Source organism: Pseudorasbora parva, chromosome 2 (assembly GCF_024679245.1).
Source record: "Pseudorasbora parva isolate DD20220531a chromosome 2, ASM2467924v1, whole genome shotgun sequence".
Classification (NCBI taxonomy): domain Eukaryota; kingdom Metazoa; phylum Chordata; class Actinopteri; order Cypriniformes; family Gobionidae; genus Pseudorasbora; species Pseudorasbora parva.
In genome coordinates this window covers 22,048,951-22,066,545 of record NC_090173.1, presented here as the reverse complement: position 1 = coordinate 22,066,545, position 17,595 = coordinate 22,048,951, and the positions used below count along the sequence as shown (strand labels likewise).

The window sequence follows — 17,595 nt, the reverse complement described above, 5'->3', positions numbered from 1 at the left end:
GGAACTCATCTTTGGAACACGTCTACTAAAAAGTCAGATCGCTGCTTAGGCTTGAAAAAATACATCTGCGGTAAGACCAACGACATGATTCACAGGAATTTAGCAATTTGTTTACATTTTTATATATTCATTATTGTATATTATAGCTATATTCGTAATTAATGTTATAATCAGTGCTTAATTTTGTTAACTATTATTATGATAGGCTACTTTTAATCACCACCAGAGTGGCCGTATGGTTGTTTTTTTGGTTTTACACCATAGGCAACTAAAATATATAGGCTATTCTTGAAAAAGAATTTTATATATATATATGTGTGTGTGTGTGTGTGTGTGTGTGTGTGTGTGTGTGTGTGTGTGTGTGTGTGTGTGTGTGTGTGTGTGTGTGTACAAAATTGTTATGTTTTAATAATTTTGTATATATAGGCTATAAATATTATCCATGATATAAACCTTTAGGCCTACATTAATATTTACATATCGAGTAGCCTACGGATTATAGAAACTGGACATTTTTTGTATGGGTATAGGGCCAATAACTACGCTAAACTTCATTAATATCAAAAGAAACTACAACGAAAATCCCTTTTATTCCCATTTAAAAGAGAACTTAGTAGCGTTGAGCGCTCAAAATATCTTCCCAACCTGCAATACATTTCATTCCCAGTAGGTGACGCTGTCCGCTCACTTGCAGCAAATCCCTGCAAAGGGAGGTACACGTTGACTCGAGTCTAACGACTCCCCGTCTCGTCATCATTTGTAACCATAGAGCATGAATTACCTCTTGAAGTCATCAGTGAGAATTTACGACTGGTCAACAAAAGCACGTGATTCTCAAACGCACCCCCACCCCCATATTTGGCCGCATACATAGCAAAAACGAAGTACAGTGCATTGCTATAATTCATTAATACATCATAAATCGTGAAGCACAGCGTTATAACGACCAAGATCTACAAATCAAGCCCTCTAAAACAACCTAAATGAGCTCTTACTTTGTAAACTCGTTCTCAGGGCGCTACCCAAATGGCCCTGACTATCAGTTACTAAATTATGGAACTAGCAGCAGCGCTATGAACGCCTCGTACAGGGACTCCGGCACCATGCATTCAGGCTCTTACGGCTACAACTACAATGGAATGGACCTAAGCGTCAATCGTTCAACCAGCACTGGCCACTTTGGGGCGGTTGGGGACAACTCCCGGGTCTTCCAGTCTCCAGCCCCGGAGACGCGATTCCGGCAGCCGTCAAGCTGCTCGCTCGCGTCTCCGGAGCCGCTGCCTTGTTCCAACAGCGAAAGCCTTGGACCCAAAGGCTCTTCGCCCCCTTCCGACCAAAGCAACACCACTGCGGGTAATAATCTCACCAACAACACACATTTCACAGAAATCGACGAAGCCAGCGTTTCTTCTGAGACCGAGGAGGCGTCTCACAGAGCGAACAACTCTGCACCTCGGACACAACAGAAGCAAGAGAGCACGGCAACCTCCACTACCTCGGCGACGTCCGATGGCCAAGCTCCCCAAATATTCCCTTGGATGAGGAAACTACATATTAGCCATGGTACACATGTATTATGTTTACGTCTTTTTGTTTGTCAGCAAATGCGTATTGTGTTCTGCTCTGATTTTAATTCAGTGTGGCGTCAGTAAGTCTTTATTTTAGATTTCCGTGAAAGTGCCATAAATCTATCAAGTGTGGAGCCTCGCAAACTGTAGAGGAGAGAATGGGAGCGGGGTGGAAGAGAGGGCAGCAAGGCAGGAAGGTTTACAAGTTGTTGTTTCAGTAAAAAAAAAGTTCAGCTTTATGGTGTGTGGGAATGTGATTAGTTTAGTGCTGGAGAACCGCTAATAAAACGGAGAGAAATAACACGGGGTGAAATGCGATGACAGTGGGATGGCTAAACAAGCAGCGGGAAAAAAGTGATTATATAATAACTGCGAATATCTGAGGCTGTATTAGATCTGTAAAAGATTGAGGTTTTAAGTAGCTAGTAAAACGAAACAAAAACAAACGCCATGAGCCAAAAGTGAGGCGCTGTGCACTGTACCATTTGGTGATTTCCCTGTACGCATTCAATTGTAAATCGTGTCACTCATGTGTAGCTATCTGTAGCAAAAAGTTGTTGGAAACTGTTGTTAAAATGATGTGCAGGTCAATTTTCGCTAATCTTTATTCCCCTTTGCGTTTTGTCCACATTATTCAGATATGACTGGACCAGACGGCAAAAGGGCCCGAACTGCATATACCCGCTATCAGACGCTAGAGCTGGAAAAAGAGTTCCATTTCAATAGATACCTCACCCGAAGGAGGAGGATAGAGATAGCCCACGCTCTGTGCCTCTCTGAGCGTCAAATTAAGATATGGTTCCAAAACCGACGGATGAAATGGAAAAAGGACAATAAACTGAAGAGTATGAGTCTGGCTACCGCAGGTAGCGCTTTCCAACCATAGTTGTATCCCAAGTCCTACTACGTGGTGTGCAAAAGAAAATTACGAGGAAAACGAGATGGAAAAATAGGTCTCAAAACATTACTTACAAAGTACTGTACATCGCGGCACCTTTTTGGCATGTTATGGATGTTTTAGGCATTTTAAAATTCTACTGTGGTACTGCTATAATGAAGCGAAAATTAGTGTTCATATGTTGTTCTTTTAATACTATGGTGACTATAATTTTGGCAAGTAAATAAAACTGAAGGGGAAAGAAGCTCTCAATATACCGCCTGATGTTCTTGTTATGAATATTGTTTATGTGTAAAGTGCTATGTTAATGCTTTCTTGAGAGTTAGCATGTGAGCTCTTAAATGTTATAACTTATTTACCTATACGTGTATACCTTTTAAGTTTACAGCTTAGAAACGAATCTGCCCTTGTATGAAGTGAAGCTCTAGTTTAGTGGTGACTGCAGTAAATTTAGCAGAAGCCTCTGTATGTTTCATGGTCCTCTGTTTAATCATTGTCTAAATAATCACATTCGATTTGTCATGTGTTCAAACTCTTCTAATATTTTTGAGAGAAAAAAAAGGAAATTTGTAAATAGTCCTCACTAGATTCTTGTACCCGTTCATACGTGTGTATAGTTGTATTCCAAATATGTAATTGTATATTACTGGATCATGTTTATGTTCCAAAAAGGATGTACATATTGAACATTTTTATTGTGATCAGTTGGCTATTTGTAGAAGGCAGAATGAACGGCAAATGTGTGGAAAACGAAAAAAAGCAATGTCATGTTGAACTGCCTGTTAGCATTTTGCCAAAAAGCTTTTTGTATTTGTTTGTAGTTTAACTTGGAGTAAAAAATAAAGTTCCTCATATTCAAATCTAATACACATCTTGAAATCTCTTCAATTTACGCAGAATCAAACCAACTAATTCATGTCAATGATTGACAGGTATATCGACTACTACACTATCATAATATTCTCTTAAACTCAAATATCTGTAAGGTCCTTAAAATTACCGAGAAACGTTTCGCTACGCAACAATGCATATCCGTGAACTCTATATTGACAGTTCACACACAACTTGGATACTAATAGCAAAATGCTAAACCACACTTACTATTAAGCGAAAACAGACATTAGGAGAAAATGTTCACCAAAGCCTAGCGTATACAAAAGGTAAGACGTTTCTATAGTACAGCTACATTTAAAACACACATTTTACAGAATGTTTATATCCTTTACAAACGCTCTACTATGTATATAGGCTACCCCTATATTTCGGCGTCCTAGTAAACAAGCACTGAGCCTTTAAACTTACCCTGCGTGTCAAACTCTTCTCTACCTCTAAGTTTTGAGAGCCGGCTGGAGGTCCCCGCAGTGTACCAACGGCCACTTGCCTTTTGTAATTTTGCTTTTCCCTTTGTCCAAACTATACAAAAAGTAGCTATGACATTTACATGTCAAACGGATGAGCGTTTTATCTTGAAGTTAGATCGTAAAAATCGCCCAGGCCACAGACAGATACCCCTTACTGGCTCTCAAAAGTCACGTGGGGTCCATAAAGTTAGTTTTATGGTTTTGGGGAGTTGACAATGTACTATATATTTCACATTCTAGAATGCAAGTGACGGTTTAACTGCTTCGAGGGGATTCTAAAGGGTCAGTTGTGAGAGGAAGAGCGTACCAGTAGGCCACTGCAGTGCCAGTGTCTAGTCAGTGCAATGTCTCTCCGGATCTACTCATTTGGAGGCGGAAATATGGATAGTGGACCGTGCACATTCAAAGTAAGTTCAATTTAAGGCTGGATTGGCCGGTGATTTGATCTAGGAAAATGTGGGGAGGAGAGGAGGGGTACGTCTCAAGTATACGTGTCAATCATTTTGTTTCTCTGAGGGCAAGAAAAGGTCCTAGAAATGAGATCTGCGATATGCGTTGGCTGTCATGTATACCAGTGCATTACTAATAGAATTAGCATAATTAACTTTGGTTGCTATATATATATATATATATATATATATATATATATATATATATATATATGTGTGTGTGTGTGTGTGTGTGTGTGTGTGTGTGTGTGTGTGTGTGTGTGTGTGTGTGTGTGTGTACATGCGCGCGTGTGTACACATATATACATGTAAATAGTGGAATTAAGTTTTAATTAACATTTTTACGTGTACTTTTCCTTTCCCTGAAAGTCTTGAATTGTGATGATTGTTTGGGGGGGTAAGTGCACATTAGGATGAATCATATTTATAAAATAGGTGAAAACCAGCTCCTTGGATCTCTCTCTCTCTCTCTCTCTCTCTCTCTCTCTCTCTCTCACACACACACACACACACACACACACACACACACACACACACACACACACACACACACACACACACACACACAATATGACAATATGCCTCCCTAAGGTTCTACAAGTAAAGCTTTGTTCCTTCCCCGCCCCTGTATTTTTCAGGGAGGAAGCAAGTAAAGAACATAGTTGCTGTACAACTAGAGCAAAGTATTTGATTAGACTATGATCTATCTATATGTTTATAACAGACAAATAGCTATGATAAAATAGAGAGTCCTACAGTATTTCTGAATACATTGTTTCAGAACACTTTTGTCGCCTCAGGTCACCTCGAGTTCAACTCAAGTATACAGTTTGAGTCTGTATATCATTGCACCCAAGGCAGCGCGTATGACCTTTTGCTACGTTTTTATTTCTAAAAACAAAGAAACCAAGACTATGCTGCTGCTATTTATTGTTATATCTACCAACGTTTACAGTGACTACAGAGCGTGCAACTTTTATAGGATTATAAAGAACGCGAAACTCAACAATTACCTAATATTATTTATTCATTTCAATTCTTAAATGGATAATAACACGAGCAATTGAATTACTAAAAATAGCCTTCCCATAAACAGTTAACATGTATATTATTGCATTACAAACGGCACTGAAAAATCATGTAAATACAATACCGTATTGGACACACTGGCTTTTGGCTATTTGCTAGATATTAACCTTTATTAAACACATTGTAAATTATACAAAACGCAAATACTTTTGCTTATTTTGCTTATCAAATACTTGTTTGCTTTCCGGCTCCTCTGTATTAAACATCAACATTACCTCCAAAATAATAAATGTTAAGCTTCCAGGGTGTTTTACAGCCTACTTTCAATGAGTGTTACAGATTTTATAGCCCTCCATTTGGCATTTTTGTGTGTGAGAAAGAAGGAGGGCGGGAGAGAGCGCGTACACGAGAGAGAGAGAGAGAGAGAGAGAGAGAGAGAGAGAGAGAGAGAGAGAGAGAGAGAGAGAGAGAGAGAGAGAGAGAGAGAGAGAGAGAGTGTGTGTGTGTGTGTGTGTGTGTGTGTGTGTGTGTGTGTGTGTGTGTGTGTGTGTGTGTGTGTGTGTGTGTGTGTGTGTGTGTGTGTGTGTGTGTGTGTGTGTGTGTGTGGGTATGTCCGAGTTAGGAAGTTTCAGGCCGTAAACAGGAAGGCGAAATTGTGGTCGTGAGCATAAGTCGAGGGCTACCGTTTAATTTTTCATCAGCTTCCTTTTTAATGATATGAGTGGGGAGGGCTCCGGCCTGCAAGCAAAAATGCGCGCATTCCTCTAGACAAGCGCCCGTCTATACAACCGCAATCGAGGTCAACCACAATCATAAAGTCCATACTTATAGCATACAATGCAAATATAAGACAATGCAAAAAGAGGAATACCAATATCCCTTGAGTGTTTATATGTGATGTGAGACGAGTCACTAAGGCGACTGGGCGTTAATTCTAGGTGTGTTTGTGCGTCACAGAAATATTTGCAGGGTGTGTGTGATACGTTTTGACAAACTCAGGGGATCAAAGACTATACAGTCTATGAATGTGGTTTTAAAGGTTAGCCCACAGACATATACGACTGTTTGCATTACAGTATTTTTATTGATGCAACGAGGTTCAGAGAAATTATTTAACAGGGCATTTCACTATGAAGTTGCCAGCATTCTCTGTCCATTGAGCATCTGGAACTAAATATCAATTTCTATGATTTCTATAAGCCCTCTACTACGTTAGACGCAGCAATTTCGAACGTTTAAATAGCAATTTTAAGACTAATGCGTTTTGCATATTGATAGGGGCAATCTGCGAGCATATCTCATCCATAATGCATAGGGACGGGATCATCCAGGGGTCAGCAGACGGGCGCTGTTGCGAAGGCGCAAGCGCAAAACAATACCACGGGTGCATAAAACGAAATTATGCGATTCTTGTTCTAAAAAAAAAGGAGGTTCTTGATTGAGAATGTTTTATGCCACTGTTTTATTTTTGCTTTAACAGCTGTAGCCTATTCGGTCTCTGATGAGCAAGCCAACAAACAAACATTTAACGTGTGGTGTTTTCTGCATGTGTTATTGAGATTTTTGGCACTTTCTTACAGAGAGAACAGGAAGAACAAAGGTGAACAGGACTGGCAAGCAGGATTTGAACTCGCGCCGCCCGCACGCCTGGGGTAACCACTAAACCACGGCTTGATTATATTGGATTATTCATACGACCCGTTTTAAAAATAATTAGATAGGCTAATAGAAAAAATAATAAAAATTCTGATAAAAGTTGGACTATATATATTTTATATCAAATTATATATGTATTATTTATGATAATAAAGTGTTAGGGTAAATATAAACAGGCATAGCTATACGTGAATAATTCTTAGACTTACAGTGAGAGATAAGACTAAAGATAAAATAATTTATTTTGTTCAAATGTTTGGAAAAAAGTACATATACTTAACTCATCCAACTCACGTAAATTAAACAACAAATGTTTAAATAGCCTATATTGTTTAGTACAGCCTAGGCTATACGTGTAAATGTATATGTTGATATAGATTTCGTATATCATAAGTAGCCTGAAGGAAAATAATTTGGAACAAACGTTTAATCATAATAAATAAAACACTTTTAAAAATGTTTCCTAAACGTTAACAGAATGCAAGGCACAATTTAGGGAAAATTATTTATAGACATATTATGATTTATTTTATTAAAATAATCTGATATAGCGATTATATATTTATGTGTCTTATTTGTGAGTTATTAAATAAAACCTTTTTTTCCATCAATAAAAATAGGCTACATGTATTTTCTTCTCCTGCGTTATGCTTGAGTTAGATTAGTTTCAGATGTAGCTCTCCTTTGTCGCCAGCAGAGCCCGCTTCAGACCAAGATCACGATGGTTGAGGATGCTGGTTTCTGCTTGTCGCCCTGTTCTAATAACTAAAGGGTTTGAACACGTCTCGAAATACGCGATTAACATAGCCTGTAATACTATCGTAAATTTCACCGACTAGGTTTTCTAGCTTTTTCGTGATCGGAATAGTGCTAAGTAATATGTGCTTATTACGCAGAATAAGTTAAGCGGTGCTACAAGCTATTCCTCGTTTTGCCAGAAGGTTACTTTTGTGAGCCAGCCCAGTCCAATGCTTTGTCTTACATCTGACCGCATAAAGCTATGGCTTATAATGCACAAGAGAGGCTCGTGCTCTCTACTCTCTGTCTACGCTGAATCCAGAGGAGCGAGTGAAGGTGAACGCAGTCTCGTTAGAAACGGCGCGAGATTTGGCGGGGTTAAAAAGTTCAGGGGTCAAAAGTTTACGTAGTGCGTGACTCGGTCGTTGGCTGTCGACTCGCTGCGCTTGACCAATCGCTGGATGTCAATGGCAAAGTGGGAGAAGGAGAAAGAGGGGGAGTGAGGGGCTTCAGACTGTCTCTTTTGAAAAGATTAGAAAAATGATAGAAAGAGCAGAACTAAGGAGACCGGCTCTGCAACAAAGCACGTTCCCGCTAAAGGGTGTGTTGGGGTTGGTGGGGAGACAATAGAATCGTGAGGTTTAGGGCATCAACGAAAAGGCCCGATGTTTTGAGTCTTTTCCTATTTTTTTCAGTGATAGCCTACATTTTATTGCGTTTAATGCATTTAGTTGCAGACAGGAAAGACGGTCAAACACAAATAGGCCATTTGATTTCTTTGTGAACTTTAGAAACGTGACTCCTTAAAAAATAGTATAATGACAACCAGTTCGACAATTAGCCTACCTTTTAAAAATGGAGGGGTGTTGCTGTTATTTTTTGACGTTGTTTTCTACACAAATATGACAATTTATAAAGTTGTTTATTTCGTAGCTACTTTATATTGTACAAAATAAGTGCAGAGAAAATTATGTGAATTATGTAAATCTTAAATTGTTTGTCTAAAGTGATATTTTAACTATACAAATAAAGCTTGCTTGCAGGGTTTAGCATCTACTTCATAATCTTTACGTGATTAGGCTACTGCAGAATAATAAATATATTTATAATAAATAGTAGGCTAATAGCCTACTTTTAAATTATTTTTAAAACTATATATATATATATATATATATATATATATATATATATATATATAGGCTATATATATATATATATATATATATATATATATATATATATATATATATATATATATATATATATATATAGCTTTACAAAGCATAAATATAAAGCATAACTAGCTTTACTACCTGAGCCTTCTGAGTTCGCTGGACGCGTGTACGCAAATAAAATATCTTCTTAAAATGATTGTGAAAGAAATAAATTAATTAAGCGATGCCATTCCCATTATTTTTTATATAGGCTCTAATTGTAGGCTATTTCGCATTTTAGTTTGTTGATCACATTCATCACGTTCGAAACGGAAGACCACCTGCGGTATTTTGTTTACATGTTTAAAATGTAGACACGTTGCTGTTCCTATACCCACAACTCGAATAAACAAAGGAAATTTGCTTAAGAAGAACATTTCCCTTTCTCAGGGAACTCAACTCATCATATCCCAACAATAATCATACAAAATCTAGCCTAAAACATTAACGAAATAAATAATGTTCACGATAACAACAGCCATACAACTATTTAAAATATCTTTATTTGGATATTTGGATTATATCTAATTTGGGTTTCATTTTTATGTGATAAATTATTATTTTTTAAATTTTAAAGGCGTGTTTGGAGTATTTTAGTGTTAAAAAACGCGGAGAAACTGGGCAACTGATAATTTGCTCATGAATATTAATTTATTGGCACGAACATTTAGACTAATGGTGGTGAGTCAGGATGATGTGATGCTGAACGACTTGATATTCTGAGAAACAACGTACGTAAGTGGTGAATAATTATATTAGAAAACTCGTCCCATTTGGAGTTCAGCTGGAGTTCACCGAATTAATTTCCATTCCATCCTAACATGTGCCGTTGCTGGGCAGTGTTGTGTCCTGCATTATGTATAATTTGTGTTCACGTGGCGTTTTGAGAAAGAAAAATACGTATTTGTATATTTTTTAATGTATTTTATATCCTATGTCCTAATAAAAATAAGTTATCACCCCTTAACATTTATTTTGCTTGTCAATTTTATATATATAAAATTGTATTTTATATAGCCTATATAAAAATATATATTACGTCTTACGTAATTTTGTATGTAGGCCTTTTTTTGTGGTTTTAAAGTTTTTTGTTTTGTTTTTGTTTTTTAAATAATTTAATTTATGTACAATTGTCCGAAATCCCTTACTTTTAATTGTAAAGCACTTTGTGATTGTATCTGTGATAGGTGCTATATAAATAAAGGTTAGGATATTTACTTAATATATATTATATAAATAACATTTTAAAATCTTAATTATTTTGTATACTAATTAAAATTCTATATTTCTATTATTCTATATTTTTTAAATAAGTTAAAAAACGATCTTTTAACGTTTTCTAAATTTCATAACAGCGAATTTAAAAAAGTGTTTAATAAACATTCGTTTTATATAGTTTGTAATTTTAGATTCACGTTGAACGCCTCTTTTAGTGTTGTGAATACAACTAGGAAAATAAAGACTCGCTCTATGGTTGAACTGATTTGTGGGTTATAAAGCCTTTTTGAATGACCCCCTTTCTCGAGCCATTTTTCTTCAAAGTAATGACCTGGGCACAATTCAATATGAGCGAGCAAACTATGCATGCATTACTATAGAACTTTAGAGTGGGAGAGACCCAGAGAAGGGGTGAACCGGAGGTCAGCGCGTCTAACAAATATTAAAATGTACTGGGACTCGTGACACGCCTCGCTGTTTAACAAAGACTGCCAAAGTGCGAGATTAATATGAAAACTTGAGAGTCCACAACAAAATGCCTTATATCGCCCAATGGTATTGTAGAGCTCACAGCGGCTTGAGGCTAACGTGCATTTTATTTTTAGTTGTTTTAGGACAGAGATGGCTGCGTGCATTGGGGAAAGCCCCTGCTTGCTGCCAACAAGATAAAGCGTCAAAACGGAAAATACGACTCGAAATTGGTGGCTCGGTGTTTTTTTTTTTCTTCTTCTTCTTATTTTTGCTTTTCTGCGCTCTTGAGTTGGTTGACGATTTTCTTGGATGTTTTAATATCTACCTGTCTGTTATCGTCGCGTGATGTTAAAGATGAGCTCGAGGGGACCCACGGAAATGAGAGGGAGTTGAGCACACAAAGGTATCACGGCGAGGTCATGGGCTAAACCTGTGGCTTTGGAGAAAGTAGTGAGGGGGGGTTTAGACGGAGGGACTCGCAGGAACGGTTAAAACGGAACGAAAGGATTTGGAGCTGCGACAATCCCCTGCAAAGACCCCGTACCGCAAAGAAGAGGAGATATGGGCGAGAGACTACAGAAATTAGAGGTGCGACGCTCAGAGTAAAAAAAGTAAGTAAAGAAAAAGGCGCATCATTTGCATATCGCCGTGCTCTCTTCTGCAGGTGTTTGCTTGGGCGGACCACGTGCTCGCGCACACTGTGGCGAGAGTACGGGTCCCCCCTCCTATCATAACGGAGTTATGACTTTGAATTCGAGCCCCACGGAGTTGCACTGTTGCGTGTGTGGGTTTTATATGGTGAATATTTACCTTGGCTATAGTCTCTGAGCCGCGGCTTTGAATGCCTGTCGGTGTACACATTAACCCCATAATGAGGCAGATGGCTCGAGGTCCCTATGGCTTTTAGAAGGAGATGGCTCACGGGGGTGAAGGCGAGGTCGGGGACTTCAGGGGGTGAAAGGGTTAGAGTGGACACCAAGGCTGAACTTTCTCCTTTGCTGTTACAATAGATTTTCATCTTTAAAATGTGGAAAAATTTATAGTTTAAATGCGAAAAAGCTGAGTCATTTAAGGGTTAAATGTTTCGCCGTTTTCATTTCATCTGGACATGGATGCTAATGTGCTTCAGTGCAAGAAGTTCGGCACGATTAATATCAAGCAGCAATCAAAATGAACTGAGAGAGAAGAAAAGAGTCAGGCAAGTTGAAAAAGAAGAAGCTGAAAATGGCAGAGGCCCATTTGAAAAATTGCTAGAGCTTTGACTGCCAAACGCTAGGGGTGCTACAGATTTCTTTGATATGATACAAGTTTTTTTTTTAATGCACATTCTAGCTACTCAGTGAATGAAAAATGATTTTCCTTCGTTCTAGAATATTTCGATACTATTCGATGTTATTTTGATGCAATCACAAAAAAAAATTCGTGTATACTCTGGAATCAAGTTAATAATAATGTAATAGGCCCAGGCTAGGCTACTATGGTTTTTCCGCAGCAGAACAAAGACCATAAACCCCCCCAGATTTAAGATTTGCAGATTAAGATTTGATATACAGACATTTGCCGAATTTTAATTGTACCTATCATTAAATAAAAAGAAAAGCACATATAAATATTTAAATATGTATTTCAATTTGATTGTTTTTTCGTATTTTTAATGCTTAACGGTAACTACGAAAATTATTTCAAGCCTTTGTGTCTCGGTTTTTGTTCATTTTAGCTATACATTTAGGCACGTAAAACAATTACAATTTCGTTGACCACTATAACAATTTTGTGCTGTGTAAACGAAATGTTTTATTGACGTGCATAGCTACTGCGTGCTGCTCCAATAAATCAGATGTGGATGATTTGAAATAGCAAGTATAGTATCGAAATATTAATTCGTTTTCGTTTTATTTTATTTATTTATATTTTCACACTATATTCCGTTCTACTAATAAAATTAAATAAGGTAATCTTACCTTTTCCGCACAGCTAAAAAAAACATCCTGGAATTATCGGTGCATACCCCAAACAAAGAGAAACTCCATATAGCCTAATGTTCTTTAGTTCTTTATTTCAGAGCGTTTTTCAATAAATGATGGGCCGAGTGTTTGGGGAGAGAAACGCTTGTTTAAGAAGTCATAAAAGGTTTGCTTGGTGTCAGGGGGTTAAAGAACTATTGGTATTGTCCTGTGCATATTTTATTGTTTTATACCCTCTCACCTCGCTATTTATTCGCCGTTTGACTGGTGTTTGCCGGCAGCAAACAGAGCTGACCTGTCATAAAACCCACATGTTTTATTCCAGTGGCTGCTTCAGCTTTCTTTGACCTTTATTGAGATCTGTCGCGGTCGCATTTACTTTTTGGCCTGTAGCTACCCGCATTGTGTTAGATTGAGGACCTATTTTAAAATTTGAGACCGTCGTGTAGGCTATAGATGTTATATATTTGTATATTTGTATTAGTCCCAGCCTGTAATTGCATATCTTATATATTTTATTAATGTTTAACATTTTGTTTTCGTTCAGATATTTAAACGTTTTTGACAAAATATTAGTAGGCTACATTATACGACAAAGTTGTGCGCTTCGACTGTTCAGTAGCTAATATACTGAAGAGACAAAGACTGAGTTCGACGGTAGGTAAATAATGTTTCTTGGCCATAGATGGGGGGGGGGGGGGTCGATTTTCTTTCTTAAGCTGTGTTTAGATGCTATGGGAGAAATGTAACAAAAAAACCTCCAATGTTTACCACAAACCATTAGCAAAGTTTATAAAAGAAGCACCGATCCATTAAGTGGCGAGACAGATTGCTGATATCCTTGGAGGCAGACTGTTCCAGGTGCAACAACTTGACACTGGGAAGGCGCTGTCAAGGTGAGCAGGCTCTCTCAATACCTGTCAAGAAGATACCTGTCATCTATATATACCCTGTAGATCCGGATTTGTGTAAACAGACGCACAGTCACAAATTCGTATCTAGGGGAGTATGTAGTTGATGTATAGGCTACATTCAACTTCAACGGGCAAAGAAGATGACATTTTTATCTTTTGGTTTGTCATTGCTATTAATATTACGACTGTTTGGCAGTGAAATATTATAGCAGGAACGAAAATTGTTTTATTCTTTGCTACATTATTTTGTAAACTGTGGTGTAGATTTTTAAGGGCTTTTATGATATCACATATTTTGCGAGATTTTTAAATAATGAGCAAAAAAGTTTTATAGAGGTTTGCACTGATTTATGACCATCTGAATGCCGTGTTTAAATATCACTATCAGTAAACAACGAGAAATATTTGCTGGTGTTAATAGTGAATTGAGCATATAAATTACTATTCATTGTGTGTAGATTTGGCATACAGGATAAACGCGCTGTTTGGAGTGGAATGACTGCAGACTACGTTTAAATGCAGAAGGTCTCCTTTGTGATTTAGGAGGCTTTGTAACCTGAATTAGTTGATGAATTTTCTATCGATCTTAAACAAGCCCAGATTCATCTCTGACACGCTGCTCACGCCACGACCATTCTCTCACCGTTATTAGCGAGTGCATTTAAGACCTTGGCCAAGGCGATTTCCTTGCATCACTTTCCCCTGGTACCGCGTTTCATGAACACTAGCCAAAATTTTGCAGTATTTCTAGTTCGCCAAATCAGAACGGTTCTTTTTTAGAGGTGTAGTCATGTTCTCAAATGTTCAGATGAACTGAGGGGGACTGGGGGCGTGACTTTCAGTGGGGCTGGTAGAATCCAGCATGCCTTTTCGCTGTGTCTGCTTTCGCTTGTTATTGTTTTGATTCACTCACTATCTCATCAAACGCACGGCAACGTATGCGAAAGTAAGGGATTTCGGACTATTCCATAATGTGAGTTGATGAGCGCGATCTAAACTGACTAATCCCATTTCCTTATCCGGGAATCGCGAAGATCTACGGCTATTGGCTGACGATGTCACATGGACCCTTAACTTTGTTCACTTGACAGAAAGTAGGAGGGTTCTACGAAACAGGAAAACGAGTAAAGGGATACATATAAATTTTAGTATATTTTGTGTGCAATTCAAAGAAATTAATGGCCATGAGTTCCTATTTGATCAACTCCAACTATGTGGACCCTAAATTTCCACCCTGCGAGGAATATTCCCAGAGCGACTACCTACCCAGTCACTCTCCGGACTACTACAGCGCCCAGAGGCAAGACCCCTCGTTCCAGCATGAGCCGATCTACCACCAGCGGTCGGGCTGCGCCGACCCACCCTACTCATCGTGCCAGGGTCCGGGGCAGCCTGCCGCGGTCATCGCTCCACGAGGTCACGTTCTACCCACAACCGCACTCCCAACCCCTCTCCCTGAACCAAGCCATCACTGCGACTCGGTAACTCCAAGCCCGCCGCCTGCCTGCGGTCAGACTCCTACTAGCCAAAACACTTCAACGGTCACCTCAAGAAAAGATCCCGTGGTATACCCCTGGATGAAAAAAGTCCACGTAAACATCGGTAAGTGCAGCTAAACTTCTCTTACTAGTGCGTTTCTGTGCGCAGACAGCTCAACCACTTTAGAAAGTCTAATGTCCGGCGTTAAATCTATTGCTCCCCTTATGAAGTTGCCCTTGGTCGAGATTTACGATCGTCTGTTTGCAGGGCAATATAATTACACCCTCCATAAATTTTTATTGCACTCCTTCTTTAAGCTCTTTCGGCGTCTATGCAACTTTCTCGTTCTAATTTCTTCCCGAGAAGGGGTTTATGAGTTCTCATGTAATCCATAAGTTAAGTTTTATGTTTTAGTAATTTGATTTTAAGTGACTGGACGGATTAATGTGTACTTTACACTGCCACTTCACAATTATTAGTAAAAAAAAAACTTATGGGAGCGAAAATATTCATAGTTTGAGGACGATAATAAAACGTTAATGGTAATACAAACAGTCGGACTTTTTTATGAACTATTATTTAGCGATAATTAGTGTATATACTCCATGGTGTGCGCTGAGAAGGGGCCAAACGCAAAATCACGGTTTAACATTGGTCGCCCATAGCCAAAGATTATGCTGTCCCCTTGTAGTGTTATTGCTGAATATAGGCTATATTTCTTTGAGGATTTCTTTGACAAAAATGCTATATTCCTATTGTTGTATCCTGTGCTGCCATTATTGACTTATTTTGGGCCATGAAATCTGGGAATTAATGTCACTGTCCCGAACCTTATTACCATTTTGCATAATAGTAGCTATCTTTTAACAGTCGCATACACTTGCAAATACGAGCGGATTTTCTTCAAGATATTACACTATATTAGTGTGTGTGTGCGGATGTGATGAATTGTACATGAATGGAGTGTACATACATGAGAGTGTGTATGGGGCTATGTGTGCGCGAGTGACTTTTTTTTGTAACGTGTCGCTCTCTGTATCCCAACAGTGAGCCCGAACTATTCAGGGGGTGAACCAAAGCGCTCACGCACAGCTTACACGCGGCAGCAAGTCCTGGAATTGGAGAAAGAGTTCCATTACAACCGCTATCTGACCCGCAGACGGAGGGTGGAGATTGCCCATACACTATGCCTATCCGAACGACAGATTAAGATTTGGTTTCAGAACCGGCGCATGAAGTGGAAGAAGGACCATAAGCTTCCCAACACCAAAATACGCAGCAACTCTGCCAACACTAATCCAAGCGGCGGGCCGACATTGGGCAGCAATCAGAACCGAGCTAGCGGACCTCCGCAAAGTCTATAGCCCTCCACTGTTGCCCAAAACACGTACAATTATAAAATCTAATTTTATGGAGTGTAGAACGCGGATTTTACCCGCGTTATGTCTCCTTACTCTCTCCTGCACTCTAATTACAGGGAAAAATACGAGGAAGCTGTGGGGTGAAGGAGCAAAGAACATGTTCATCTTTTAAACACTAAAAATGGGTGAAGAGACTGAAGACTCGAACTCAAATGCTACTATAGATGGGTTTCCTTCCCAGTCTGGTTCCCATTTTTATCCCGCACGCCTTTCCTGCTCACTCGCCCCTTCCACAAGCACAGAAGGCGGCAGATAGTTTTCAGATTGGGTGAAGATGGATCCGTGTTTCATCTTTAATCACGCCAAACTCGGCCCCATTTGTCATGTTTACTCTGTGGTACAAAGGATGAACCGTAGGCCTGCCCATTACCTCGACGTCTAGCGTTGTGCTTAATAAATGAGTCGCTCTGTTTTGTCAAGAAGCCTTTTCTAACTCCCTTTATTCCCCAGGCTTTAAATAACTAGCCGAGTGTTTTTCAACTGATATGAAGTTTTGTATTTTGTAGCAATTAGGTTATTTTGCATTTGCTATTTGCATTTCGAATGCAATGCCAATGGGACTGAGGGTTATTGTGCGTGTGGTCCATTTGTCGCTCATTACAAATACAGGGACGTTTCACTCGCCTGTTTAGCGCATTTCAGTTTAAGAACAGCAAATTAATAATTAGTTTTAGTCGTATTAAATATAATATAAAGGTTCAATGAAGCTGAATGGCTAGATATGTATAACCAAAACTGGTACAACGCAAAGCATTTTAATGAGAGCACTGCTAAGTACTATTTAAATTACCTCAATTGTATTTTTTGTCTAGTTTTATGAAGTGATCAGATTAAGTTCTTTTGACTTAATGGCAAATATCTGCAATAGCTAATCTCAGCATTTGTTTGTAAGTTGAAATAAAATTTAAATTAAGTGTGGCCAGGGTTGTATAGAGAAAATGTGCGTATATTGCATGAGTAAATACACTATATTTTCGTTTATCCTTTTTTATGTCATTACCACCCTCGTTTGTTTTATGGTACATAGACATGCGCACACACCACACTTTCTTTCTTTCTTTCTTTCTTTCTTTCTTTCTTTCTTTCTTTCTTTCTTTCTTTCTTTCTTTCTTTCTTTCCTTCTTTTTATTAATTTACATTTTATTATATATTTTTTTACATTCCAAAGATCAGTTTTCTCGCTGATGAATTGTAAATTTCCACTCTTATGTTTGT

General features: G+C 38.5%; 3 protein-coding genes and 1 long non-coding RNA gene across 7 annotated transcripts in view; 3 read left to right on the top strand and 1 right to left on the bottom strand.

Annotated features, from left to right (window-relative positions):
- The window catches only part of LOC137094600 (uncharacterized), a 305,846-nt gene that overhangs the window by 5,267 nt on the left and 282,984 nt on the right, over positions 1–17,595 (bottom strand). The window lies entirely within an intron of this gene.
- Positions 1–17,595, top strand: part of hoxb3a (homeobox B3a) — a 52,538-nt gene that overhangs the window by 9,454 nt on the left and 25,489 nt on the right. The window contains exon 1 of one of the 3 annotated variants that reach the window (XM_067460311.1): positions 4,096–4,234. The exons of 1 other annotated variant lie outside the window; for it this stretch is intronic. The gene's annotated coding sequence lies outside the window, so the exon portion shown is untranslated. Of the gene's footprint in view, positions 1–4,095; positions 4,235–10,758; positions 11,214–17,595 lie in introns of those variants that run through there. One more of the 3 variants, XM_067460292.1, reaches the window with a different exon arrangement.
- Positions 872–3,320, top strand: hoxb5a (homeobox B5a). The gene is made up of 2 exons (XM_067428840.1): positions 872–1,563; positions 2,207–3,320. The coding sequence occupies exons 1-2, from the start codon at positions 984–986 to the stop codon at positions 2,452–2,454; spliced, it is 828 nt and encodes a 275-aa protein (XP_067284941.1). The 5' UTR covers positions 872–983; the 3' UTR covers positions 2,455–3,320.
- Positions 13,402–17,490, top strand: hoxb4a (homeobox B4a). The gene is made up of 2 exons (XM_067460397.1): positions 13,402–15,082; positions 16,007–17,490. Exons 1-2 carry the CDS (start codon positions 14,659–14,661, stop codon positions 16,321–16,323), a joined length of 741 nt encoding a protein of 246 aa, XP_067316498.1. The 5' UTR covers positions 13,402–14,658; the 3' UTR covers positions 16,324–17,490.

Excerpts from the sequence above, each read along its gene's own strand:
- hoxb5a (XM_067428840.1), top strand. The coding sequence starts at position 984 with ATGAGCTCTTACTTTGTAAACTCGTTCTCAGGGCGCTACCCAAATGGC. Across the intron at positions 1,564-2,206 it reads GAAACTACATATTAGCCATG|ATATGACTGGACCAGACGGC; the intron begins GTACACATGTAT and ends CACATTATTCAG.
- hoxb4a (XM_067460397.1), top strand. The coding sequence starts at position 14,659 with ATGGCCATGAGTTCCTATTTGATCAACTCCAACTATGTGGACCCTAAA. Across the intron at positions 15,083-16,006 it reads AAAAGTCCACGTAAACATCG|TGAGCCCGAACTATTCAGGG; the intron begins GTAAGTGCAGCT and ends GTATCCCAACAG.